This window comes from Panthera onca, chromosome D2 (genome assembly GCF_046562875.1).
Source record: "Panthera onca isolate mPanOnc1 chromosome D2, mPanOnc1 haplotype 2, whole genome shotgun sequence".
Lineage (NCBI taxonomy): Eukaryota > Metazoa > Chordata > Mammalia > Carnivora > Felidae > Panthera > Panthera onca.
This window is the reverse complement of record NC_138349.1, coordinates 973,532-986,379: the sequence shown is the minus strand read 5'-3', so window position 1 is coordinate 986,379 and position 12,848 is coordinate 973,532. Positions and strand designations below refer to the sequence as shown.

General features: G+C 59.4%; 1 protein-coding gene across 3 annotated transcripts in view; it reads left to right on the top strand.

The window, feature by feature from the left end:
• The window catches only part of INPP5A (inositol polyphosphate-5-phosphatase A), a 171,451-nt gene that overhangs the window by 10,339 nt on the left and 148,264 nt on the right, over positions 1-12,848 (top strand). Inside the window, exon 1 of one of the 3 annotated variants that reach the window (XM_078435032.2) lies at positions 240-294. The exons of the other annotated variants lie outside the window; for them this stretch is intronic. Coding sequence (XP_078291158.1) covers positions 289-294 — 6 coding nt within the window. The 5' untranslated portion in view covers positions 240-288. Of the gene's footprint in view, positions 1-239; positions 295-12,848 lie in introns of those variants that run through there. 3 annotated transcript variants of the gene reach the window in all.

Genomic DNA, 12,848 nt, shown 5'->3' with positions numbered 1-12,848 from the left:
TTCTCTGTGTTGTCACTTGGGGTGATCTGGACTTTTGTTAAAGACGTTCTGTTGAGAATGACATCTGTCCAAGTGACAAACAAATTTGTGGGGACACGTGTTTTGTTTGCTCTTTTCTCCTTCATCACCTATGGTTTTTCAGATCTTTTGCAACTTCCTGTTTTTGCTGCAAGGCCGTCACCGCCCTCGCCGCCGCATCCAGGCAGCGTCCCGTGCACCCCGTCCAGGTGGGGGGTGGAAGGCTGGGCCGCGTGGGAGGGAGTCGTGGTTGTCGAGGCCGCCAGCAGAATGTGGGTGAGTGGAAGGAACTGACCAACCGGGGGAACCAAAGCAGTGTCCCGGTGGCTGATTCGGGGACCGTCCAGAACACCAGCAGGTGGGGTCTCGCCTAAGCTTCTGAAGCCCCCAGGGCCCTGTCCTCACCTCTGCAGCCCAGGCACACTTGGTGCTGTGGGAGAGGTGTTTGGGGGCAGGAGGCCTGGGCCCCCAGGCTGCTGGCGACTGTGCTGTGCTGTCCAGGTTCTGCCCCAGCCGGGCTTGCAGGTGCGGGCCCAGAGGACTCATTTTTAGGGACTGTTAACAGCGTGGTTCTGGTGGCCTTGGGCTTAGTGAGTGCTCCTCAGAGCTGGGCCTTCGTCCAGAGGCCGGAGCCTTGGCAGGGAGCTCCAGGGAACACCCCTGAGGGCTCCCCGTGCCAGTGCTCCCAGCAGCACGCTCGCCCTGCCCGCCTCCGTGGGGCATTCCTTGAATTGGCCAGGCACAGCGGCTGAGCACTGGAGAATCTCGAGGGCCCCTGGGGGAGGCCCCTGAGGCCCCTCACATCCCACCTTCCCTGCCTCTGTCTCCCATACCCATCCCACCGGTTCTGTCTGGGATGCGAGGGACCGCAGGATAAATCCCAGGGAGGGAGCTGTGGGTCACAGGGGCGAGTACCAAGAAGGGAGGCTCCTTGGGCCAGGGGAGGAGGCCACAGGAGCCTGCGAGGGGCCTGGGGGGTGGCAGAGGCCTGTCAAGGAAGGTGTCCTGGGGTGTGGGGCGCAGGGCCCCAGGAGCCCGCAGGCAGGAGCTGGGGTTTGTCGTCTGAGGCACCTCGTACGTGGTCAAGGCCTCACCCCTGAGGCAGGGACTCCCGCTCGTGTCTTGCTGGGATGAGGCACAGCCCACCTTTGGGGCAGAGGGGCCTTACACTGGGGCCGCCTGGCTCGTGGCTCATACTCTGAGCACCCAGCTGCCCTGGCCGCCCAGTGGGGCAGGAGATGAACTTGAAGGTCGCTTAGGAGGCCCAGAGATGCCCTGGGCCCAGAGACCACAGGTAGCCTCTTGGGCCAGCAGCCAGAGCCAGCACCTGAAGCGTCTGGGGCCTGGGGGCCGGCTGGAGAAGTAAGGAAGAGGCGGCCTCCAGGGCCACTGCAGGGCAGGAGCAGAGGCAGGAAATGGGGAGACAGGCCTGCTTGGGAGGCCGCACGGTCGGCGTGGGCGGTGTGGTCGGCGTGGTCCGGCAAAGCCAGTGAGTGGCGGAAACTGCACTGTGGGCCGAGAGGCTGCGTGGGTCTGACTGTGCTTGAGCCCTTGTTCCCTCTGTGCATGGGGACTGTGGCTCACGGCCCCCCGCCCACCGTGGCCCAGTAGAAAGAAGCCGAGAGGTGTGGGTGCCACTGCCTCGACCCCGCTGTCGTCCCCCAGGGCACGGCCTTGAGTAGGGACAGTTAGTTCCCTCCTCCATGCACACGGGGGCCGTCGGAACCGTCTGTGCCCTGCCTGCGTTTTCACTACTGATAAGTGAGTCAGTCCGGAAGGGGAAGAAGGGGGTGCTTAGGGCTGGGCTGGAAGGGTGAGGAGCTCCGGATAGCCCAGGGAGGTGAGCGGAGAGGTGCGCGGGACTGGCCCTCCAGGACGGGGTCCGTCGAGGAGCACCTCCCACGGAGCGAGGGGTGACAGGCGGCAAGGTCCTGGCGGGAGCACTCCCGTGTCTGTTTGCAGTGTGAGAAGGTTCTGCCAGGGGCAGGCGGACGTCTCCTAGATTCGGGGAGAAAAGTGACGTCTGTGATCCTTGATAACCCTGATGGTTCTAGTTTTCTGCAATGGAAAAAGTCACGCAGAGTGACCCAGAAAGGCTCCCTGAAATGCCTCGTCGGTATCTCGCACGACATTTCGAGTTGCCTTAAATGCCGGCAGCGCAGACAGACCGCAGACCGGTCCATGTGTTATGGCAGCTGCTGCGTGAGGAACCTCCCCTGTGACAGGTGGACGTGAAATTGTAGCATGTTGTGAGAGAGGACGCACACCCCCCCCCCCCCACTGGGATTTAACGTGGCCCCAGCGGTGTGTTCACAGAGGGAGAACCGTTCCCGGGTCGGGGGCGGTGGACTGGGGGTCTGTGAGCGTCCCCGGTGCCTGGTGGGGGCGCAGGGCCCGGAGCGGAGGGAGCCCGGGCCAGCCCCTCCCTGTCACACGCGGGCCGACCCCACCGCCAGTGCTCAAGTTACAAAACACGTAGGTCCTCCCCAGCCACACACTCGTGGCCAGTGGCACACTGCCCCTGACCTCCCAGCCGCACACCATGGCCAGTGGCACACCGCCGGCTCAGAGCCTGGCCGTGGACAGCCTCGGCTGGTGCACCGGGACGCGCTGGTGGAATGAGTCTCTGGTCGGGTGGCAGGTGTGTGCTTGGAGCCAGGTAGGTTTGGGGCCAGGGGGTCGCTCCTGGAGCACATCCCTCCTCAGGGATGCACCGGCTGTGGGTCGCCCCCACGCTCACCGGGTCCCCATAAACTCCTTCTCCTGTGTGTAGAAAGCTGAGGAGACGGCCACTTGTATGTTCTGTGGCTGGCCGAGGGGACTTTTCCCGCCGCTTGTCTGGGTTGGTGTGACTGTGGAGCAGGAGGGTGGCTGGGGTGCCCTCCTTCCACCTGAGCGCCCGAGCCGGACCCCCGCCGTCCCGTGGACTCCTGGTTGCAAGCTGACAAAGTGCCACTGAGCGTCAGAAGGACCCCTGGCCTCGGAGGAAGGATCGCTTGACACACGCGGGCAGCGTGCCCTGGCCTTTGTACCCAGGGGGCGCCTGGTGGACCGGCAGCCCCCCGGGGGTCTCCCCTGGGGGCCAGGCTTCCGCCGGTCTCGGTGCCACCGACCGCAGCCCTGTGCCGCAGCAGTGCCCCATGGCGGAGAGTGGGTCGCGCTGTGCTGTCTTAGCACATTCTCGACGGCGTCCTCGCAAGCGCATTCCGATGAAGTCCGAGTCATCTGTCTTGTTCCTTGTGCTTTAGCTGTTGTCTCTGAGAAGCCGCCTCCCGATCCAGGGTCACGGAGATCTACCCCGACCCTTTCCCCTAAGATCGTAGCTTCAGCCCTTCTGTTTGGGTCTTTCGCTTGTTGGACGCACTTTTTGTGTGTATCGTGAGTTAGGATCTCTACCTAGCGGTCCCGGTGCCATCTGTTGAGAAGCCTGGTTTCCGCCCCGACTGTCTTGGCGCCTTGTTGAAAATTGGCCATAAAGACGCATCTCTCAGGTGCGCTCCCCGCACCCGCACGTCTGCCCTGTGCCGGGACCACACCGTGTGGAGGACCGTAGCTTTGTCGTGGGTTTGGAACGGGGGAGTGTGAGTCCTCTGCCTGGTGCTTGTTCTTCGAGCTCGTTGTGGGTCTCCTGCACGGCACACGCACTCCGGGACTGGCCTGTCTGCTTCCACGGGGGGCCCCCTGGGGTCCCCGCCGCACCGGACCCCCAGTTTCTCTGGGAATCGTGTCGCCACGTCAACACTGTGCCTGCAGCGCGCCGCCACTGGAGAGCCCTCCGAGGGCTTAGGTCCTCTTCGCTTCCTTTCCGTGATGCGTGACGCGCTTCAGCACAAGCCCTGCGCTTGTCTTGTTTGATTCACTCCTGACCCTTCCGCCGGTGCATCAGGCCTTTGTTTCTTCCGAGCCGGCTTTGGTAGCGCGTCTTTCCGGGCGTGCGTCCCTCACGCGGGTTAAGCGGTCTGCTGGCGTGTGGCCCTTCGCGGGGTTCCCGCACGGTCTGTTCAGCCCCAGCTTTACAGTTTGTCCACAGTGTGTTCGTTGGTCTAGCCAAACGTTTTCTCAGCTTTGTTGATCTTTTTTCAAAGCCCCCGCTTTTTGGTTTCACCGCTTTTTCCGTTGTTTTCTGTTTTCAGTAGGGGCTGCGCCCGGGATTAAGTCGCCCGGGAACCTTCCTCGAAAGTCACGTTGCCGCAGTAGCTGCTGCTGACAGAGCCTCACTCTTTGCTTCCCGCCTTCTGTGTTTTCGGCTGACGCCGAGCCATCCTTCCGCTTTTTCCTGAGCAGAGACACCACTCCGACGTGGTGTCCTGAGTCAGCTGTGCTGGGCGCACCGGTCGTGGCCCCGATTTGGGGTCCTCTGTCCCGTGCCACCAACCTTCAGGACAGTCTTTGCCTGTATGCCCGGCCCCGGGCCCCGGGTGAGGTGGCCCTTACGCACATATGTCGACTTTGTTGCTTGAATAAATGCAAAGCCTCCAGCCAGATGCCCCTCTGAGCGCTGTGACGTGACTGGGCACTGGTCCACGGCTCTGAGGGCCTGCGATTCTGTCACAGGCTTCACGTGCTCCAGTGGGCTCCCTTCTCTGCGACCACTCGTGACTGACAGGAGGCAGAACCAGCAAGTACCTAGAACGGTCTTCAGAAGCGGGGTTGGGAAGAAATGCCCTTCGGGACCCGTCCATTTGGCCTCAGGCACGAGGGGTGCGTTCCAGGGGGTGACGCCGTCCTTACTGAGCCAGGCACTGGGTGGGCCCTGCTCTCGGGGATATTCCAGTCTGGTGTGGAAGATGCCGGTGAGACTCTTAACAGCTGCGGCTTACGGGGCTCTAGTTAAGAGTAGACGGAACTCTTGCCAGTTTGAGAAGAAAAGGAGGTTTTAAAAATAGGTGGCTCCTGGGAAGGGCTGGGAGTCAGGCTTGGGGGGCCCAGGGGAGGGCGGCTGAGCGCGTCCCTGCCTCTGGGGACTCTTGCTGCTGCCGCTGGGCAGAGGACCCACTTGACAGCCTCTCCCCTCCCGTCACTGGTGTCTCGGGCTCCACTGTGTAGGTGGCAGGGGCTGGACAAGGGTGACCTGGTTCCTGCCTCCGGGGCACGGTGCTGGGAGGAGCCTAGAGGCCCCATAAGGGTCCTCACCCAGCCCTTGTCCTCCCCGCTGAGCACGTTCACTTGGGGGTTTGAAGTGCCCCAGGGTCAAGTTCTGGCTGCTCTAAGGGTCGATCGTAGTTCTGTTTAAAGTACACTTTTCTAACAGTTTGTCATTAGCAGTCTGAAAATGCACATTTTAACCTGAGAGGTAAGGAAGAAAGCAAGAGCCTGAGGTCTCTGATTTCCGGGACTTGTATGTGATGTGGTGCTCCCCGTCGGGGCGGCGGTCTGGGGCGCCCCCACCGCCTCTGCACCCGCGTTGTTTGCCATGGCATGCGGTGTGTTCGTTCCTTGAGATTTCCTAAACTGGCGCTTGCCAGAATTTTTATAGCTCTAACATGGAGGCCAAACCCGTCTGCGCGTGTCTGGGTGCGTCTGTGTGTACGTTTAACACGCCCCTGTGTAAATACGTGTTTTAACAGAGACTACTTTCCAACCATCGCTCTTGACATACGGTTGACCCTTGGACAACCCAGGGGTTCTGCGCAATCAGAAAGCCCCGTAATAACGTCTCACTCCCCAAAACTTACTGCTAACCGTGTCCCGATTGGAAGCTTTCCAGGAACCTAGTGAATTAACACGTGTGTAGCATGTTGTATGTGCTACATGCTGTGTATTCTTACAGTAAATCAAGCGAGGAAGGAAGACAGTACCAAGAAAACGATCAGGAGGACAGGATGCGTTTATAGTACCGTGCTACCCTTGCCAGGAAAACCAGCAGAGAAGCCGGCCTGTGTGCTTCAAACCCCAGTGTTCAGGGTCAACTGTACATTGATTTTTTTTTTTAAATTAAAAAAATTTTTTTTATTATTATTATTTATTGTTGAGAGAGACAGAGACAGAATGCGAGTGGGCTAGGGGCAGAGGGAGAGGGAGACATAGAATCCGAAGCAGGCTCCAGGCTCTGAGCCGTCAGCACAGAACCCGACGTGGGGCTCGAACTCACAAGCCATGAGATCGTGACCTGAGTCGAAGTCGGACGCTTAACCGACTGAGCCCCCAGGCGCCCCAACTGTCCAACTGTACATTATTTTCAAGAACTGATGTTTGGTGAAGCGTGACGCTGAGTTTCAGCTCGGGTAATGAACGGCACAGGGCATGGTGCTAATTTTGAACGGCGGGGGGCGGCTTCTGACGGGCGCAGAGGGGGGAAAGCACGTGACTTTCACCCTGGGTCCCCACGCCTGAGTCTGCATCACAGAAAGGAGCAGCTTTCCAGGGCCTCACGGGGATCATTGCTTCTGGGTTCAGACTCAGGGAGCGGACTGTGGCTGAGTGACAAGGCTGTCACAGGCAGATGACCCGAAGAAGGCAGGGAGCCCCCCAGCTCCTGGGCTGCGTGTGGAGCCCTTGCCGGGTTTGCTGCCTGTGTCTCGAGGAGCGTGGGGCCTTCTAGCAGGAGTGGCACCGCTCCCTGTGGGCCCCACTCTTTCTGTGTCCATCTTGTCTGAGAGGCCGCCGCGGAGCTCGGCCTCCGTGCCCATCTCCGCCATAGCGTGTCTTTTGTGCCCTTCTGCTTGCGTGCCAGCAGACCTTTCCCAGATGGCCCCACTAAGGGGACCGGGGTGACAGTAAGGGGCTTAGAGGCTGCAGGAGCCTCACCTTGCCTGTTGGGGCCCCACTGCCCACCCTCCAGACAAAGGGCATTGACATCCCTGGGCACAGGAGGGGTCGAGGGGTGGTATCCCCACGGAAGGAGGGCTCTCCAGGCAGTGGCCCTGGCAGCCGTGCCACCGTGGGCCGACCTTGAGCCCTTCTTCCTATGTATCACTGCTCAGCTGTGACAGCTCCTGCCTGTGCGCTGGGCCTTGTGGGGCCAGCGCCCCGGCCTCTGGGTGTGGCCGGCTGACGGGCTCAAGAGCCAGTTAGGAAGCCCTCACGGGTTTCTGCAGAGGCACTGCCTTGGTGAGCCTCGGGAGAGGCGGAGGGGTGGTTTTGCCAAATATCGTGAGGTTGAGAGCTTTGACTTTGGAGATGGGTGTGAAAGGGGATGTCGGGAAGTGGCAGGAGTGGATGAACGTGCGCTGTGTGTGTGGCCAGCTCACACGTCTGCAGACATCTGTGCACCAGCTGTCACATCCCTGGACATCCATGGACCAGCTCTCGTGTCCATGGGCATCCGTGGACCGCCTCTCACATCTGTGGTTGTCCGTACCCTGGCTCTCACGTTCCTGGTGGCCGGTGCACGGAGCATTGGGGTGGTTCCTGGGGTTTGGAGCGTGTCCAGGCTGGGAAGGATGGCTGGGCGGGTCTGGGGGCCTTGGCCGCCCTCTTTCCCATCGGGATCGCTGATGTCACAGGGTTGGTTCGCTAGTTTTTGGGCTGTAGGAACTTGAGAGTTACTCCGGGCTCTGCTTGCTGGTTGCGACTGTGTTTTTCTTTAGAGAACAAATTGCAGATTTGAATATTTTGCAGCTCCGGTTTTGAGTTCAGCTTGCAGAGCTCACCATCCGCTGTGGGAGTCCTGCTGACCTCAGGCCAGTAGACTGTCCCCTGCATGTGGTCCTGCCCCTTGCCTCCTGAGTGTGGCCTCAGCCTGGTGGCCAGTCTGCCCCGATCCCCTTTTCCTGAAGGTGGACGGCCCCAGGCTGGTTCGTGGGGAGATGGGAGGGCAGACACACAGAGCATTCCCTGGGTCCTCTGTCCTGCAAGCCGATCCCCACCCTGACCTCCTTACCAGCTCCGGCTGGACCGTCCCACCGGCTCCGAGGCAAGTCTGCCAGCCCGCACCCAGCCCGGGCCACACCCACACTCCTGCCTGTAGGAGCTGGCTGCCCTCACCCCAGAGCCAGTTGTTGCTGGAGCGCTTCCCAGCCGTAGTTCGCCTGGGACCCTGGGCCACCAGGGCCACTGTCTGAGGCGGTCAGCCGGGCCCTCTTCCCCTGGCACCCGCTGAGTTGCAGGGGTGGGCGCCTTCTCTGTCCCTGTGGCTCCCCTCCCAGGACAGCGCGTGACCTGGTGTCAGTGTCTTAGCACGCCCAGTCTGTCCCCGCAGAAGGGAAGCTCCGTGAGGTCAGGGTTCATCAGGTGCCTCATGTTGTTACCAGGAGCTTGCAGGCAAACTCCCCGAGGGGCCTGGGGACACATCTCGGATTCACGTTGGAAGAGCGAAGGCCTTCGAGGTGGAGCGTGCCACTCTGTCTTGTTCTCTGCCCTTGACGAGAAAACCCAAGTCACAGATGACGGGTGGCAGAGTGGGGACTGCTAACCTGTGGGTGACTTCTCACTGTGGTGTGGAGGGACTGGGGAGGGAGGGGGGTCAAGGCCCCGATTCTGGAAAGCACGTCCAAGGAACGCTTTCTGAGGATCAGGACGAGGAGGGTCCTGCCGTGGGCGGTCGGCTCTCACTTCCGCTCTGTCCTTGACCGCACACTCCTTGTCCCTGGGCCCCCGATGGCCAGGTTAGCAGCGTGTCTTTGGGCTAGTGGCCTTCCACGGTTCCTACCTGGTGGCCCCAGGGAGGGTATCCCAGAGTGTCTTATTTCCATGAGGTGTGGGTCCCTAGCCTGGCCCTCTGATTCCCCAGATCAGCCGGGGCTCAGCCCATCCTCAGTCTCACACTGCCCTCTGCCCGTACCCGTTGAGATGGTGCAGAACCTTCTGGAATGTTTTCAGCGGGGCAGGTGTCAGACTTGAACAGTATGTAGTGCTTGAGGTTGCCTCTGTGTTTTAAGTGTGTGGTGCTGGTCACACCGAACTGGGACCCCTCCCAAGTGGGGTCACTGCAGTCCCCAGTCCGGCATGCTGACATTCAGGGGCACGGCCAACTGGGTTAGTTCCAGAGTCACAAGAGCGGCGGGAGCCTCCACATACAGGGGGTCTGTCGGGGGGAGGAGGAGCACGTGAGGACCCGGGGAGACCCCCTCCTCCCTGAGGCAGAGGAGCCGCAAGAGCGGAGGACGGGAGGGACAAGGAGGGGGCCAGAGGGGACAGGGGTCAGGATGGAGTGTGTCGGGGGCAGGCCTGCAGGGTGCAGGGTGGCCGAGTGTGAGGGACGTCGTTCAGGCCGTCGGGGAGGAGCCCGCGGGCTGCCAGCACCTTGGGGCTGAGGGTCCCTTCGCATCGTGCGTGTGAGGGGTGGGCCTTGGAAGGTGGATTCTCCCTGGCCCCACCTGGACCGAGGCACCCTCGTCCTCCGGACCGGTGCTCCACCTGGTTTGGGGGACATGGTGCTTCCGGCACATTGTGCCACGAGAAGGGGCAGGGTGTGCAAATGATCGTGGGACCCTTGTCCTTTCGGTTTCTATGTACTTTTCTATGTAAAACATCCCCCAGACGCTCACTTTGGGGTAAGAGTGGGTGGGTCACAGACGGCGATGGTGTGAATTTCGGAGTTGGGCAAGACTAGAAATCAGCGTGAGATTTTGTTCGGAGTCCGCAGCCTCCCCGGCACCTGGGGGCCGGCTGAGGGTCTCTCCCGCTGCGGGGGCTCCTCCCGTGTCTCGGTGCACGTGTCCTGCCTGCACCCCGGGCGGCCTGCAGGTCTGGCTCTGGCCTTTCTCGGGGAGCGAGGCGGCCTCCTGGCGGGGGGAGGGTGGGGGGGGGGGTGGGGCTGTGCCGCTGTGCGTGGTCCCGCGTCTGCCCCTCCGTAGTGAGTACGTGTGTCAAAATGAGGGTGCGGCCACGCATTCACACCGTGGCAATTAGGCACAAGCATATTCTTAGCCACAGGTTTTACAGAAATGGTAATTTTCCGTGTTGTAGTGAGCACAGAGCATACACAGGGTCGGGAAAGCAACAGAATACATGTGTATGTTTAAAAAGATCATAATCATGGGTTGCTGTACGGAAGAACTTTAAGATTAGAAGGAATTCTTTTCTCAGGATGGCTATTGAAAAATGACGTGTTGGGGCGCCTGGGTGGCTCAGTCGGTTGAGCGGCCGACTTCGGCTCAGGTCACGATCTCGCAGTCCGTGAGTTCGAGCCCCGCGTCGGGCTCTGTGCTGACAGCTCAGAGCCTGGAGCCTGTTTCAGATTCTGTGTCCCCCTCTCTCTGACCCTCCCCCGTTCATGCTCTGTCTCTCTCTGTCTCAAAAATAAATAAACATTAAAAAAAAAGAAAAAAAGAAAAATGATGTGTTGAGTGGGTGCCACGTGGGAAAAGAAAAGGAACAGAAAAAGTAGGGGAAGGTAGGGGAAACAGGCCCTGAATTCTCCCCGATGCGTGGTGGCTTCATTGGTGGCCCTGTGATTGCTGGCGAGGCCGACCGTAGGGGCTGCTAACTGGGGATTATTGCTCTGTGCTCTGGGCAGTTGTCCAGGAGACCCGTGAAGGGGCCGAGGAAGGCCCCGGAGCCTCAGTGGCCGATGCACACCCCTTTTGCGGTCCTCTGGTCCATCTGGCCTCCCAGTTATGTGTGGTGGCCGGAGTCCCCTGTCGTGTCTCCTTGCTTCCCACCGCTCCCCACCCATGCTGCCCTCTCGGGGTGGCTCCTGGAGTGTGGCCAGCACCCGTCCTGGGAAGGCCGCGGTGGGGGAAGGAGCTTTGTCCCCACAGCCCCGGGCTTCCCCCGGGCCTGTGCGGCCACCGTGCGTCTGGGAGGCCGTGACCCCTTCTCCGTGGATGTGGGACCCGGGGTTTCCAGGGTGGCCGTGGCCATGCCGGTCTCAGTGTTCCTACCTGCACCAGGGGCTGTGAAAATGGCTCTTGGAATGGAGACCCGGTTCCAAACGCTCTAGGCTTTGAGGAGGAGAAGGCGTATCTCGGGAGTGTCTTGAGGTCTCAAGGTCACAGATGAACAGCGGTAGATGCCATGAGGTCCTGGGTGTGGTAGAGAGAGCTCCTTTCCCTGAGGTCTGGGAGCTCCGGCCTTCACCATGGCTACATCCGGGCTTCTCTTATTCCTGCAGCAGGTGTTCATTGAGTGCCTGCTGTATGCCTGGCCCTGTTCTGGGTGTGGGAACTGTATCAGTGGACTCTGAGCTGTGCTTGGAGAGACCGCCTGCCTGGGCCCGGTGTGAGCCTCAGGGAGATGGGAACTGGCCGCTGCTGACTCAGAGATCTGGGCCCGTCTGGGGGCCACGTCAGCCCCTGCACTGGAGCCACCCCTGACCCCCCTACCAGGAGCTCCCCCTGCGGGAGCTCCTCCCTTAGGAGCCTCCCCCCCGCTCCGCCCCCCCAGGATCTCCCCTGCGGGATGCGAGAGCCCCCCCCCCCCCCGCCCAGGAGCTCCTCCTGCGGGAGCCTCCTCGCCCCGTCCCCCCAGGAGCTCCCCCACTGGGAGCCTTGCTGGGAGCTCCTCTGCCGGGTGTGGTACAGACACCAGCGAGCCTGTTCTGCACTGTTGTTTTACAGCTTCTGGGCTGAGCAGAAATGGCACCATTTATTTTACCGTGTATTTGAAGTGGTGCATGTTTGAAAATTTGTTTTAATTCCAAGCCTAAACCACTTAAGAAATAAGCCAAAGACGCTCTAAGGCACTTTGCGCTCCTCACGTCCACCCTGCGGTGTGGACGACACAGAGGATACTCGGGGTTTGTAGTCGACCAGAGCGCAGACCTCCCAGCTGGCTGTGGGTCCAGTGTAGGGTGGGGGCCGGGGCCGAGGCCAGCAGACCAGCCCCTTGTCCATCAACACACGTATATGGCTGTTCCTCCTTCTTGTCTCTGAGTTGGGGACTTTAGCAGGGTCATAGGAAGGAATGCTACTTTCTTCCAGGTCGTCACCTGCAGCAGTGACAACCTTCGGGCAGTGACAACCTGGGGAGGGGACAGGGAGGCCTCAGGGTATGACTGTCACCTGGCCACCTGTATTGTTCTTCCTGGTTCTCCAGGGAAACCTGTCAAACTTAAAGCAGTTTTAAGACCTTAGTTTGTTCAACTGTATTTAAATGATCTTGAAAAAATGAGCAAAAACGGGTAATTTTCTAGCAAAGTATGTACAAATACACAGACCGAAGAAGAGAGAATAGTCAAGTTGGCCAGTTATTAGAGGAAGACAGAACGATCGACCTGTCGCCAGGTACAGGTATTTCAAGTTGTCCAGGAACGGCGGACTCCAGCCCTGTGCGAACTGTCCGGCTGCAGAGAGATCACGAACGCTCAGAGACCGCGGAGCCCCAGGGGCCAGCACCATAGACCGTCGCTTGTGCGTGCTCGCCAGAGGGTCCCACGGAGGACCCAGCGGCAAGTAGAAAACAGTCTGTTTGTTACGCGTGTGAGTGTGGTTTCGTATTCGGAAAAATTGCGTCGCATGATCCAGCATGTTAATAAGTTAATAATTTATCAATAGGAAAATGTCTGTTTTTTGTAGATGCTGAAAATATATTTGATAAAATTCAACATCTCTTGATTAAACAATGATTCCTCAAAGTAAAATTGAAACATGTAAGATTTCATTAATACTGTTTTGGAAACATGGAAATCAAACGTTGAAGTTGAACAAGACAAAGATGCTTGACATAAACGTGTTTATTTAAACATTTTCTAGAAGCTTTAACTACTGAAATCAGTAATTAAACAAGAAGAGACCGTAAATCCTGAAGTATCAGAAAGGAAGGAGAGTTATTTATAAATATGATTATGCATCTGGGAAACTCAAGTGGATTTACTGAAAACCTGTGATACGCAGTGAAAGCCTTTAGTGATTAATCCGTACAAGTTCTTATACATCCAGACAGTAAGCAGAAGGGACCCCGTCTGTGATGACGAAACGCACAGCCATGGAGTCCAGCACTCTGACCTC